Source organism: Mus caroli, chromosome 3 (assembly GCF_900094665.2).
Source record: "Mus caroli chromosome 3, CAROLI_EIJ_v1.1, whole genome shotgun sequence".
NCBI classification, from domain to species: domain Eukaryota; kingdom Metazoa; phylum Chordata; class Mammalia; order Rodentia; family Muridae; genus Mus; species Mus caroli.
The window spans coordinates 136,103,459-136,119,122 of record NC_034572.1 but is presented as its reverse complement, the minus strand read 5'-3'; the positions used below and the strand labels follow the sequence as shown (position 1 = coordinate 136,119,122).

Genomic DNA, 15,664 nt, shown 5'->3' with positions numbered 1-15,664 from the left:
TGGCCTCGAACTCAGAAATCCGCCTGCCTCTGCCTCCCGAGTGCTGGGATTAAAGGCGTGCACCACTTATTTCTTAGTCCTGGGCGTAACCATTATAAAGCCGGAGAGACAGTCTATTAAGGTAGTGGTGATGATGAGATTGAAGATGTTGAAGCTTTAGTGTGATTTATACCTGACATTCCGATTTTGAATGCATCACTCTTTTCATTGAAATAACCATGTAGCCTGCATTTGTGGGAAGGTTTTGGAGCTAGTTTTCATGTGTTTCTTCTTAAATAAGTTAAATACTTTAAAAAAAAAAGTGTCAATTTTATCTTATATTTTCACTACTGAGTGCTGTTTTTAATAAGTAGTTAAAAGCTAAAATATAGGAAAACCAAACCCCTATTTTCTATATTAGCAAACTGGGAAGAGGGAAGGTTTTGGGTTCCCATGTTTGTTTGATAGCTCCTAATGGGGCTACCATTTGAACAGATGTTGGGCTCATAGTTGAGATTGTGCTTCTGAAGTATAAAAGGTTAGGCTAGGGTGAAATAAGAGAGGAAGTCCTGTGTTTGCCAGTGTCCCTGACTCAAAGCTGTAATGTAAATCAGTTAGGTTAAGGCTTAGTTCAAATAGAGTATATGAGTATTCCAAAGGGCCAGTCTTTAAGGTACAGAAGACCAGAGCACTGAAGTCAGGAGATGAGTGTGCTGAACCCAGCCAGGATTTCCTCAAACTGCAGTCAAGGTGATTAGACCAAATGGTCTTTTTTAAATTCTTGGAGCTAAGAGGACGGTGTGTAAGTCATGGTGCGCAGTGTTTTCACAGGTAGTCAGACTGTTTTATATTTCTGAAGTACAGAAAATGTGACGGCCTTGTCACGTCTCTGGCAACTTTGCCAGTGAGGAGTAAACATCCTTTCCTGACTCCACTTAAGTGAAGTACTTGGTCACAACTGATTGTCTCAGTCTTCATTTTGTTTTTCAAATCTGGTCCTGTTCTTTTTTTTTCAGTGTTTTCTTAACTGTATTGTGAATTTGTTGAAGTATAGAAAATTGAAACTGTCAACTTATGTTTTAGGCTAAAACCAGAATTTTTTTATTTCATAAAGTACATATTTGGTAAATATAGCTTTAAAAAAAACCAAACCAACACATTTTTTCATTTCAAAGACCTGGCTAGCATATGATATGGCCTTCTTAAGGAAGAATGTATAGTTTTGTCTCTTACCGAAGAAATGTGTTGAATATAAAAAGCTTAAATAGCAAATACCTGTTATTACCATTATAAACTTAAATCTATCAGAATTGAAATAAAGTGAGTGTAACTTTTGGTTACTTCTAAATAATATTCTTATTAGGCAGGCTAGAAGAATAGAAAAAATTATTTCCAAGGCAGAGAGAATATATACAATTTGGATGAACAGACGAAAAATAACTGTTAATATTTTGATCCAGAGATAGTTGTGACTATTTCAATATCTTTTTCTCTTCTTATATTAAACATAACATTTGAAATAAAGCTATGTATACTTAGCAATATGCCAAGTCAGATATACTGTTGTGAGTTGGTTAATGAAAGCCATAAATAAGAGAAATGTGTTTATTCTGTAAGCTTTTGTGATGACACTTAAGTAGCATCCTGATTATTTTTTACTGATGAAGATAAATTCTTTTATAGTTGTGGTGTTTTTAGCTAACAATAATTACTATTTATTTTCTTTTGTCATATTTCTATGATTAGAATTACTACATCAAAAGAAATTGTAGGTTTCTATTTATATTAGTAACTTTCTATTAAGGCTTATTAGTCTTAGAGCTGTGTATAGTCAGCAATATAATTTTTAAAAATCTTTGTCAAATGGACAAAAAAAATGGTGTAATCATCTTTGTCAAATGGGCAAAAAGGTGTAGTCTTTTTTTGTCAAACCAGCAGTTTTCTTTAATGAAAATAGTTCAGGTACACTTTTATTTCTGTGTGAGGAATTTATTTTCCTCAGCTATCTGTCTGATGCTATACTAATCTATTTCTAGTCTATTACTTATTCGCTTACGTTTTTAAGTTTATTTTGCTTCCTTTGACATCCTTGTAACTTTTACTTTGTCTATTATTCATTTAGTTGTTTTTATTCTACCAATTAAAACCTCTTTACTTAAACTACATCATTTCAGCTTCAATATTAGTCAGTGAGGTTGATAATGAAAACCTTTTAATCAATCATTTGGTTTATGTTTGACTTAGATTAGTAGTTTTTTGTTTTTTGTTTTTGGTTTGGTTTTTGTTTGTTTTTTTTTTAACACGAGTCTTAGCAAAGCAAAATAAAATTAGAATGTATGTAAGCAGCAAGATTTAGATGATTTTGACTAGCATGAAATGGCTAAACGTGCATTTTCAGTGATATGGTGGGAAGTATGGGTCTTTATGTGCACTCAGTGATGGTGGATGAGCTGCACAGCTGAGACTTTAGCTGAATCTTTACAATTAGCTCATGGACTCTTAGTTTTTCTCGTCCTCTCATACTTTCAGAGCATATTAATGAATATAAAAAGGGGCTTTGCAATTAGGAATTGGATCCAACTTTGGTTTTGTTATTTACAGTGTGGTGGTAGGAATCAAATCCAGGATGTAGAACGAGCCAGACAACTCCTTGCCACTTTGTTTTTCCAGATAAGGTCTCACCATGTAGCTCAGGCTACCTGAACTGCTGCCAGGCCAGTTAGTCTCAGTTTTTCTGTCTTTGCCTCCCAGGTCCTGGGATAATAGGCATATGCTACTACACTGCACTTTCTGTAGAAACATGAAATAAGCATCAACTTTGTGAGGCAGCATGACATTTATGGAGTTAAAAATAGTTCTGAACTAGTGGATAAAAACATGAGGCTGGTAATTAAGGTAGTTCTCCCTGAACAGAAAATACTAAGGCAGAAGTTACACTAAGGATTTTCTACTGCTTATCTACATTTTTTGGTAGCTAATTTAGTTTATTCAGGTTAAGAGTATTATTTCATTGCCTAGTAATGCTGCCTGGCATTGTGATTGGTGTTTTGGGGATAGTATCACTGTTTAGCTGATTAAACACCTCATCTTGGTTATTGGAAATGCAAGAAAACGTGAGTGGGAATAAAACTATGGTTACTAAAAAGTCAGCTCTATGGAAAGCAGAGAGAGCCAACCTGCTATCAGTCACAGCTCATACCTGACTTTCCAGTGCTGGAATCCTAGGTTGCCTCTGAACTTTGGGAGTATACTTTTGTCAGAAAGACAGAAGCATGCATTCTTTGGAGGGAGAGAGAAGAGAGAAGAGTGAGAAAGAGAATGGAGAGAATGTGTGTGTGCATGCACACTTGCAGATTAAGTGACATCTTTTTACTTTCTCTCTTTTTAAAAAAAAGTTTTATCTGGGAAAAAAAAAAAAAGCTCTGCTCTCAAAGCTCTCTTAGCCTTTGGAGTGATCAGATAACAAAAGGGATAATTATTTAAACACGATCCCTAGTACAGCACATAGGAGAGTCATTTAACTCCCAGGGGAGAACATTGGCAGGAAATTCTTTCCCAGGAAGGTTGTCATGAACTTTGAAACAAAAAGTTACCCAGGCCAAGAAGGAACTTGGAAGAAATAGTTGGAGGCAGAGAGGTGGCATATCCCAAAGGTATAACGTGCATGGTGATGGAGCCAAGAAAAATGGTCTCTCAGAGGAATTTCCCATAACTTGTTAATGTTGGAGTTTGGAGAATAATTTGAAAAGAAATAAGAGTTGAAGTGTAATAATAAGCAAGGGTCTTCAAAGAATCAACATCAAATATGTGAGATGTTTTTAATCTTTATTTTAATAGCTTTCTAAACTGTTACATAAATGTTAAACTTTTGTTTCAATTTATATTGTTACTGTATACCATGACTAAGTTGTTAAAACACAAATATTAAGATAATTGGGCCTTAGAATTTACTAAATAGAACTATTGGGTATATATATATATATATATATATATATATATATATATATATATATATTTGCCTGCAAAGAGGAAAAAGCATTACTGAAATGATAAGGATACCACGAACCAAGAAAGTTTAAGGGACTTGCATAATGTTAATTTAAGAACAAAAAGTTAAAAATTTCTGCGATATTATCTAGTGAGCTTAAAAGAAGTGAAATAAAAATACCTAGTGGAGTGGGATTCAAGTCTTTTTTTGTCTAAAGTATTTTTTGCCTCATTCTACTTTACATAAGACTCTACAGTAGGAATTTCTTATTTGTTGGCAGTTGTCATATTTTGGTGATTTCAATACCTAACCTAAGGTGAATTGAAAGATAAAATGACGAGACTCACATTGGATGATAATTGTTGACGGAACTGGAGAAGTGGGGGAGTGGTAGAGAGCTTGGCTAGCATGTGAAGCACCTTGAGTTTTATTACCAGCACTCATTATGTGAGTGAGTTAATGATTGAATGAGTGAACAGACAAATGAGTGAATGAATGAATACTGAAAAACTTCAACAGTATTTTAGACCTGGATGAAGATCATCCTAAATACACTTAGATAAAAATAAGAAACTTAAAGCCAATATGCATATTCCAGGAATTAGCTAAGGTGAGATGCATGGAGTATAGAATAGATATTATATAGACATGCGTGTTAAGGTTTTCTGTTTTGCCTTTTGTTTGTTTTTGATAGTATGTTTTGTTTGTCAGAATGTCAAGGAGATCTTTGAGAATGTTAGAAACAAATTAATAGAAGTCAGCTCCTTCATCTTTTATATAAGATGCTACCATTAGCCCATCTTTCCCCCAACTATAGATGCTACATATTTTTATTATAAGTTAAAGATTGGATGTAAAATATAATATGCCAAAAATTTAAGTAGGATGTACTTATCTATAAGTGTAATGTGTACTTTCAGAGGTACGTAAACATGCTACACAGTGAAATATCTTCTTTTCCATTTCAGCCACAAACCCAGCTCTTCTCAGAGGAAACCACTATATTGATTGCCCTCAGAATTTAAAAATATTCAAAGCAGTGCTGTTAAACTAATATCCATTATCATTTGTGTGGTTAGATGAATAAAAAGTAGCTAAACTGTAACTTTGGCTTATCTACATGTAGTTTGAGTCTGCTTAACTGATGTCCCATTTTACAAAGAATAATTGTATGGGTTCTATTTTAGCTTTTAAGACAATTTAAAGATTTTTTTCTGCTAATAATGTTTTTGTATTGGCAAGTAAATTTATCTGATAAGTTAGCCATGAAATATATAGAATTCTGATTATCATCTTCAAAAGACTAATACATATGGTAATATGATAAAAAGTGGCCAGAAAGATTTTGCTAGTTTATTTTCATGTGATTTTTTATAGAGGAGAATATTATTCACCTTTAGAATTTAGTAATGTTTCTATTAAGGGATTAGTGAGTCAAAATTATACTTGAAATTTCTCTTATAATGTCTTGAATTTCCAAATATTTCTGAAAGGCCACTGATACTGTTATTTTGATTTTATCGATAAATAAATTGACTTTTAAAAGATTGCATAACTTGCCCAGAGTTTGTGAGTGACAATTTAACCATCTTTACACAATCCTGTGATGTCTTTATATGTAAATGTATTGTAATTTATGTATGTAGCTAGATTTTTTTTTTTTAAGATAGAGTCTTGCTGTATATCCCAAACTGTCCCTGAACCTTGCAATACTGCCTCGGCTTCCCTTTGGAATTAAAGATACGAAGCATCATACCTAGCTCACTTTAAGTGTATTTGTCAAATAATATTACTTAGTAAATGGATAGAATATTTGAACTTATGCTTCCATATGGTTTTAATACAGGGAAATAAGTGTTTCCTATTAAGGAGAAAGTTATATGTAACTCAGTTAATAAATAAATAGTCTCTTCAAGATACAAACACTTATCCTTAATGTTGCACATTTGCTTTTCTAGACTCCATTATTGTATATTTGTTTACTTAGTTTTCATTTACTTATTTATTATAGGGAGATTCCCGGACTCTTCCATTTTCTGAGAATGTGAGTGCTGTTCAGAAATTAGACTTTTCAGATACAATGGTGCAACAGAAATTGGACGACATCAAGGATCGAATAAAGAGAGAAATAAGGAAAGAACTGAAAATCAAAGAAGGAGCTGAAAACCTGAGGAAAGTTACAACAGATAAGAAAAATTTGGCTTATGTAGACAACATTTTGAAAAAGTCAAATAAAAAATTAGAAGAATTACATCACAAGCTACAAGAATTAAATGCACACATCGTTGTATCGGATCCAGAGGACTCCACAGGTATTGTGTTCTGTTGGCTGTTTCTGTGATATATTAGCAGGACAGATATCCTTCCAGAGAATTCTGTTTTATGCTGGTGGTTTTAGCTGTTGGAAAGGTAGAGACTGTTTTCTGTTGTGGTTAGGGTCTTGTTTCTGTAGTGTTCAGGTTAGTGAGTTTATGGCTGTGAAACTGAAGCATTTACTTAGAGATAAATAACTGTTGTATTTATCTTTAGTGAGTAGGACAGGACTTGGGAGTTATTTTCTAGTATTCTTTTGTATTGAGTCAACCACATACTCTTAGCAAGGTGGACCAGATGATTCAAAAGTGAAAAATTCATTCCATGGGGCCAACAAGATGGCCTAGAGAGGAACCGTGTTTGTTCCTCGGCCTGAGTTTTGGTGCCTGAAGATTTGAGACCTTTTAATTCCCAGTACCCACATAATGGAAGGACTGATTTTCTTCTGACTTCATTTACTCCCTCCCAAATAAATAAATAAATAAATAAATAAATAAATAAATAAATAAATATGAAAGAAAGATGTGTTCTATAAAAATCTATACTAAAGAATTTTCAGTCATTAATCAAACTTATTACCTTGGTGCTTTGTGCACTATAAACCTGAATTAAGCACCTAAGCTCTCAGGCACATTGCTTAATAAGAATTTCTCTCTGTAACCCTAGCTGTCCTAGAACTCACTCTGTATCCAAGCTGGTATCAAAATCACAGTCTATGCCTCCAGAATGCTAAAATTACAGACCTGTCCACCCCCAACCCCCCCCACACACATCCTCCAGCTCGCTCCTTCCTTCCTTCCTTCCTTCCTTCCTTCCTTCCTTCCTTCCTTCCTTCCTTCCTTCCTTCCTGTCTNTCCTTCCTTCCTTCCTTCCTTCCTGTCTCCCTCCCTCCCTTCCTCTTTCTTTCTTTCTTTCTTTCTTTCTTTCTTTCTTTCTTTCTTTCTTTCAGAAAAAAAAACAACAGATAATAGACATTTTTTTCAGTAATTCGAGAAGTGAAGATAGGAAAACAGCCTGCCTCCTTCAGACTAAAGCTAAAGGCAGCATTGCTTTTTTATTATATAGCTTTTCAAGAAAAATGTAAGTAAATTAAGCTCTATAATCCTTCCATTTGCAGAAAGAAAATAAAGGAAAAAATCACTTATAAAAAGTAAAACACTAGCATCAGAGATTTTAGACAAATGTCTTTAGGTAGTAAGATATAATAGATGTAAAATTAACAGTCTAAAAAGTGTCAGAAAATACAGTATTTAGTGTTTTTCATTTACTTAATTGGTGTCTACATGTAGGACTCATAACTCTTATTTGGAGTTTCTGTATATAGATTTTCAACCATGTGCAAGAACTTAATCTTTAAAATAAAATAAATAATAGGAATCCAGTCTTTGTTTCACAACTGAAACAGTCCCAAAGGTGTGAATTAATTTGCTCAAAATAGTCAAACTAGTTATACAACACTTTCTATTTCTACTCCTCAGCTGGTAGTCTCTTACCCATAAATTTAGTAATTATATTATAAATGGAAACGTGTATTATGAAAATTCCGTTTTTAGTAGTACTATTTTATAAACTAAGATAGTCTGTTGTGTTTGGATCTCTGCCAAGTCTTACATGTCTTGCCTGTTGCGTCTTTAGAATTCCAAAATAAGAAACTGCTAGAGCTTTCAACTCTGTTTAGAGAAAGCATGGAATGCTGAGAGCTGACTTGTGATTCACTCAACTATGAATGTTTTAGTAACACAAAATGTGGCCCATTTGGTTAGTCCCCTTTAAAAATTTAATTTTAGTGGAATAAAAACCCATATGATAAATGTGTGAGTGATTTACATATATGTTGAAATATATAATTTAATGACTTTTTAACAAATATATACAATGTTTCTAGAGAGATGTCATTAGGTCTACTCAGAAGGCTCCATTACTTCAGTGATTCCATTCCTTTCTGTCCCAGTCAGTTCCCACTCAGTCCTCAGCCCTAGAAGCCACTATTATTCTTTTCTTAGGATATTGACCATTTATTCAGACATTTATTTTAAAAAAGACCTTCTTTAAGCCCTACTGTCAAATTCATGGGCTCCCTAAGAAGCCAAGTTGATAACATTGTGAATCCTTCTCTGACTGTTCTTTTCCTCTCTGTGCTACTTTGTTCATTTATTGTTCTATTGTCATTTATTTCCATCCATGTTTATTACTCACTAATTGTGTGCCCAGTGAAGGCTCACACATTTCCTCATGTTCTCCAGGTTTGTTTTGTTTTGTTTTTTCGAGACAGGGTTTCTCTGTATAGCCCTGGCTGTCCTGGAACTCACTTTGTAGACCAGGCTGGCCTCAAACTCAGAAATCCGCCTGCCTCTGCCTCCCGAGTGCTGGGATTAAAGTCATGCGCCACCAAGCCCAGCTATTCTCCAGGGTTTTAGAAACTGAGACATAGCAGCATATAATTGTGACTATTATAAGTGTTTAAACCCCAGCAAATTGAAATCGTACCTTTATTTTTGTAATTGTTATGAAAGCATATTTTGTCATTTCACTTTAAATATTAAATAAGACAGAGGATAAGCCTAAAATTAAGTTTTAGGATAATACCAAAATTATGTTCTACTGATAATGGTTTGGTTGGTTGGTTGGCTTTTTTTAAAGATAACATTTAATATTTACTTTCTAGATAATTGGAAAACAGATGTATACAATGTCAGTTTGTACTTTGCTTAATACTTTAGTGTGTTGGAATAAAATTTCTTAATTTTGTTAAAATCAGCATTATGTGTGTGTGTGTGTTTGTGTGTGTTCAGCACAGGCATACACAAACATGCCATGATACATACATGGAGGCCAGAAGAGACAGCTTTGTGTGACAGTCCTTGCCTTTTACCTTGCTTAGTACAGACCCTTAGTACAGGGTCTTTTATTGTTTACTGCTGTGTACAGTAAACAGTTTTACCTATTTGTAAAGTAAGGATTTTTATCAGGTGGACTTCTTAATTATATAATGCTGAAATGTTGTTTATTATAAAGGCCTGGACATTTGGGGCTGGTATTAAAAATTAAGGTGTTCATTTGCTATTCCAAGGCACATGAAATGAATATTTGCTATTTATGCCCAGAATTTCTTAATCTTCCATTCATTTTCCATATACTTTAAAATACAGGGGGAAATCTATCTCAGTAGTTCCATAAAGGCAAATGATAAAATTGAACCTTTTTCATGATAAAAATTCAACAAATTAGAAGTAGTAAGAATTGTATTCAACACACACACATGCATATATGAGAGATAGTCTCACAGTTCCTATCACATTAATGGTAAATAGTTGAAAGCTTTTCCTAGAATGTCAGGAGCAAGACAGGATAAGCCACTCTTAGGGTTCTCATCAGTAAAGTACTAGAAGTCCTCGCCAGAGCAATTAAGGAGGAAAGGAACTAAAATGCATAAAGAAGAAATGAATTATCTGTCTCTGCTTGCTGACAACATTATTTCGTACCTAGAGACTTCCATCTAACTCACCAAAATCTCCCCCCAAAATAACCTTTTAGAACTAATAATGAAATTTAGTAAAGTTTTAGAATACAAAATTGGTAGCATTTCCTTACATTAATAGTATGATAAATGAAACAAATTTTTTTTTAAAATCCTGCTTATTGAGATCCAGCTCAAGGGGAGGTCCCAAGACCTGACAGTATTACTGAGGCTATGGAGCGCTCACAAAAAGGGACCTATCATGACTGCTCTCCAAAAGACCCAACAAGCAGTTGAAAGAGCCAGATGCAGATATTTGCACCCAACCAATGGACAGAAGCAGCTGACTCCTGTGGTTGAATTAGAGAAAGGCTGAAAGAAGCTGAGGAGAAGAGAAGGGCAATCCTATAGGAGGACCAGCAGTCTCAATTAATCTGGACCCCTGAGATCTCTCAAACACTGGACCACCAAACAGACAGCATACACCAGCTGATATGAGGCCCCCAACACACATACAGTCGAGGACTTCCGGATCTGTGTTCATTCAGAGATGATGCACCTAACCCTCAAGAGATTGGAGGCCCCAGGGAGTTTAGAAGTCAGGTGGGGTGGGGAGTGGGGGCATCCACATGGAGATGGGGTGGGGAGGAGGTATGGGATGTGGAGTGGTCGGAGGGTGGATGGGGAGCAGGAAATGAAATATGGAGTTTAAAAAATTATTTTAAAAAATCCTACTTATTAATAGTGTAAAATTTCACATATTTAAGACTTAATCTAATCAAGGAAATGGACAAACCATATAATACAAATTGTTAAATATTGGCTATAAGAAATTTGAATGCCATAAATCAGAGGGAAAAATGTCCTATGTTCGTAGGTAGAATAATTAGTGTTGTAACCAAGGTAGTACAGGCCTGTAAACTCTTCTAACTTAGAAGGCTGAGACAGGAGGATTTGCAAGTTCAAGATCTACTGGTCAACAAAGTGAATTTAATTTAAGGCTTGCCCGCAGAAGTTAGTAAGACCATGTCACAACATGCAAAGTAAACGGTCGAGGGTATAACACAGTGGTAAAGGCTTTGCCTAGCATGCTTGAGTCTTTAGAAGGTGTAAAATGATAATATTTCAATGTCCATACTGGCAAAAGATATCTATAGATGTAATAGGAGTTTCTGACAAAATCTTAGTATTCTTTTATTGGTAGTGAGTGGGATGTGCATGCTTATGTATGTGTGAGCCACATGTGTGTAGAGGTCGGAAGACAGTTTCAGGAATGGTTCTCTCCATCCATCATAAGTTATGGGTTCAGACTTTGGTCATCACCTTGCATGGTAGACACCTTCATTTTTTGTGTCATTTTGCCAGCCTCCAGTATCATTCTTCACAGAGCTATTAATAGAAAAATATCCATAAAACTTGTTTGGAACCACAGAAGACCATTTAGAAAAAAAGAACATCTAGAAGTATCATATTACTGGTTTTCAAAGTTTATTTTAAAGCTATATTAATTAAAACAGCGTGATATTGGTATAAAACAGACATCAACTAATAAAGTAAACTGGCCTAGAAATAAGTTCATACATTTATTGTCAATTTTGGCAAAAGTGTTAGAAATGAATGCTCAACAGAAAAGACCTCTTTAATAAATAATTTGGAAAACTGGGTATCAATATGTGAAAAAATAAAAATTGACACATAATGCACCCTTACACTGAATCAATTAAAAATGAATTAGAGACTTAAATTTAAGATTTGAAGCTATAAGCTACAAGAAGCAAACTAGGAGAGAATATTCATGACCTTAGCCTGAGAAGGGCCTTCTTGAAAATAATAATAGATAAAAATAGATAAATGGTTTTGCAACAAATTTTAAAAGTTTTTACATGACAAAGGAAACAACAGATTGAAGAGACAACACACAGGTTACAGAAAAATATATGCAAATTACATATTAAGGTATTATTCAAGAAATTCTGACTACCAATAAAAAAAGAACATTATCCTAGTTTTTTTGTTTTTGTGGATATTTTTAAATTTAACTTAATTTTTTTTGTACTTATTCACTTTACATCCTGCTCACTGCTCCCCTCCCACAATCCATCCCCAACTCCTCTTCTCCTCTGGGCAGGTGGGGGCCCCCTTGGGTGTCCCCCTACACTGATACTTTAGTTCTGCAAGGCAGGTGCTTCCTTGCCCATAGAGCTGTAGATGTGGTTCACTGATAATATAAGACTCTGGGCTCTACCAATCACCACAAATATGGGCAGGAGATAACAAAACAAAAACCGAAACCAAACAAACAAACAAACAAAAAACAACAACAAAACACACCCTAAATATAAGCACTTCTTAGAAGAAAGGGAAATTGAAGTGTTTAATAGCTAATCATTGCAGAACTGTACCTGAAAAACATGGAGAGGTATTTTTTCCCATCTCTTAGATGGGTAATTTATTTAGAAGTTAAAGGGTACATGTACAAGGATGCAGAAAGGAGGAAATCTCTGTGTTCTTAGTGCTACTGCAACTTAGGAGAACTAATATGGGAAAGAGTATGAAGGTTTCTCATAAACAAAAGGTAGAAAAAGCTGCTCAGGGGTAAAAGTGTGGGGAAGACCTCCATTCCATCTGTACCACTATACAACTGCCATGAGATTCAGTAGTCTTACTTCTGCATATTTGCTCAAAGGAGTTGAAATCAGTACATGAAAGAGATGGTACACTGCCCCCTATGTTCCTTGCAGTAGTTTGTTTTTTTTTTTTTTTTTTTTTTTTTTTTTTTTTTTTTTTTTTTTTACCATATCTATGCTGTACAAACAATTGAAGTTAACAAATGGATTGAAACTAGGGTTTCAATCTGTGTATATAGTTCACTTGGTAGAGCCCTTTCCTTCTAAGCACAAGGCTCTAAACTCAATCCTCAGTACCACCACTCCTCACATGGTTTTATATATGTGGGGAATACCATTAAGCCATTAAATGGTGGAGCTGTCATTTGAAACATAGATTAACCTAGTGAGCATTATCGGAAGCAAAACAAGCCATAAAGAGGAGACAAGTTATTTGCACAAGTAGCTGTTTAATTAGCCTAATTTGGATATTCCTGGTATATACATGAAATATACTGTACACAATAATTATATATTATTATATATATAGTTATATAAATAATTATATATAATACTATATATATACTACTTTTATAATAATACTTTTTAAAATGAGAATTCTCTCTTTACAAAGAGAATAATCTTATGGAATGTTAATTTTAGCACACATAGAAATTAGAAGTATGCTTAGTTGAGACAAAATGTACCTTACATGAAAGATTATAGATTTCTATAAGATGGAGCCGCAGTTAAAAATTAGCACCCTATTCTAAAGGATCTGTTTGGGAAAGAACCATTTCTGAGCCTTGGTCTCTTAAATGAAACATTATTAAAGAAGAGGTTAAGAAAATGATGTCAGGCTTTTTGGAGCCCAGTTAGATACCTGAGACAGAAGGATCAGGGGTTCAGGACAGCCTGGCTTAGGCTACATAGTGGGTTGCAGTCCAGCTAAAGCTACACAGTGAAGCTCTGTCTCAAAACACACAACAAACACTACAACACGTGTCAACCATGGTGGGGTTTTTTTGTTGTTGTTTTGTTTTATTTTTGATATTTTACATTTCAAATGTTATCCCCTTTCCTTCCACCCACCCACCCCCAACTCCCCTCTCTCAATTCCTCTAGACTGGGGCATCTGTCAAGCCTTCATAGGACCAAGGACCTCTCTTCCCATTGATGCATAACAAGGCCATCCTCTGCTACATATGCAGCTGGAGCCATATGTACTCTTTTGTTGATGGCTTAGTGCCTGGGAGTTTGTGGGGTGGGGAGCTCTGGTTGTTTGATATTGTTGTTCTTCCTATGGGGTTGCAAACCCCTTCAACTCCTTCAGTCCTTTCTCTAACTCCTATACTGGGGACCCCACGCTCAGTCCAATGGTTGGCTGCAAACATCTGCTTCTGTATTTGTAAGGCATTGGCAGGACCTCTCAGGAGACAGCCATATCAGGCTCCTTCAGCATGCACTTCTTGGCATCCACAATAGTGTCTGGGTTTGGTAACTGAATATAGGATGAATTTCCAGGTGGAAGAGTCTATAGATGGCCTTTCTTTCAGACTCTACTCTACACTTTATCTCCATATTTGCTCCTGTGAGTATTTTGTCTCCTTCTAAGAAGTACCAAAGCACCCACATTTTGGTCTTCCTTCTTCTTGAGCTTCATGTGGTCTGTGAATTGTATATTGGTTATTTGGAACTTTTGGGCTAATATCCGTTATCAGTGACTGCATACCATTTGTGTTCTTTTAACCATGGTGTTATAAGCCTTAATTCTAGCACTTGGGAGGCCTAGACCCCTGTCTCAAAACAACAAAACCAACAAACACAGCATGTTTTAAGTTCCCTGTTTTCATCTCTTAAAAATGATTTATTGTATTGTATAGGGGGAGGTTCGGGAGTGCACAAGCTACAAGTTCGAGGGATATATTTCGGATTACACTTAACAGCTTTATCCACTGAGCTATCTCACTGGCCCATGTTTTTCATCTGAAGTCATTTTTCTATCTTTTGATACCTTCAAAATACAATATATGAGGAATTTTTTGTTTGCTTTTTGTAAGCAAGTAACAAAATTGAGGTTTGTATTTGTTTTTCCCAAGTGAAAGTTAATCTTAGCTTTTTTTTTTTTTTTTTAAGTTTTTGCTAACTAAAGTATAATTTATTAAACCATTCTTGGATCAATAGAAGTGTAAGTTTAATTTTGCTGCTATCACAAATGTGGCATGAAAGTTAAAACTGAATCTTATATGTAGTATAGTATAAAAGGTGAATCTATGAAATGGATTGTTATATAATTGCTTAGTATTCCTACTGTCTAATGAATTCCTCACTCCTGAGCAAAGTTTGAATTGTAAGCTCACTAAGGGTGACTTTGTGACCAATAATAAATCACTTTTTTTTTCTATCCCTGGATTTGTTTCCTGTTTGCCATAAGCATACAGCTAAGTGTGTAGATCCTTAATATTTGAATTCTTATTAAAAATTATTTTTATCTTTTTATTTAATGTGTATGAGTGTTTTGTCCATATGCATATGTGCACCATGTGCATGCCTTGTGCCCAAGGAGGACAGAACAGGACATATAATTGCGGGTGTTGGTGAGCTTCCATTTGAGTCCTGGGAACTGAACCTGGGTCTTCTGCAAGAAGCAGCACATGCTCTTAACTGCTGAGTCATCTCTCCAGCTCCATTACTTAACTGCTGAGTCATCTCTCCAGCTCCATTAATTGAATTTTTGGATGTAATTTCAAAAAAAGTTTGGGTTTTTTTTTTCGGTTTTGGTTTTGGGTTTTCATTTGTTTTGTTTTGTGTTTCTGTACTGTCCTGATAGTTAACATTTTGTGGACATACCATAACCTACACTTACTGAGAAGGAAGTCTCAAAACAGAATCACTTGAGTTCAGTTGGTCAGTGAAGGGTTAATTTTAGTGCCGTACTTGATGTAATAAAAAAAAAAAAAAGAAAAGATGGATACTGTGTGGCACCAATCCTTGAGCAGAAGAATGTCTTTATTGCCAACTCCCGTCCCCAAACTTCACTACTACTAAGCCTTGTAGTTATACTTCTCCTCAAGTCCATATTCAATGGCAACTACTTAGGAATAGTTTTAGTTTTAACAATGTCATAAAAATAGAAACAAAGTCTTTAGAAATGGAAAGAGCTCCCATGTTCATGGATTGGTAGGATTAATATAGTAAAATGGCCATCTTACCGAAAGCAGTCTACAGATTCAGTGCAATCCCCCATCAAAATTCCAAATCAATTCTTCATAGAGTTAGAAAGAGCATTTTCCAAATTCATGTGGAATAACAAAGAACCCA

The 15,664-nt window shown here is 34.9% G+C and overlaps 1 protein-coding gene across 2 annotated transcripts in view; it reads left to right on the top strand.

Moving 5' to 3' along the window:
- Positions 1-15,664, top strand: part of Pkn2 (protein kinase N2) — a 93,855-nt gene that overhangs the window by 24,379 nt on the left and 53,812 nt on the right. For both annotated transcript variants that reach the window (XM_021157819.2, XM_029474931.1), the window contains exon 2: positions 5,979-6,279. In XM_021157819.2, coding sequence (XP_021013478.1) covers positions 5,979-6,279 — 301 coding nt within the window. The remainder of the gene's footprint in view (positions 1-5,978; positions 6,280-15,664) is intronic.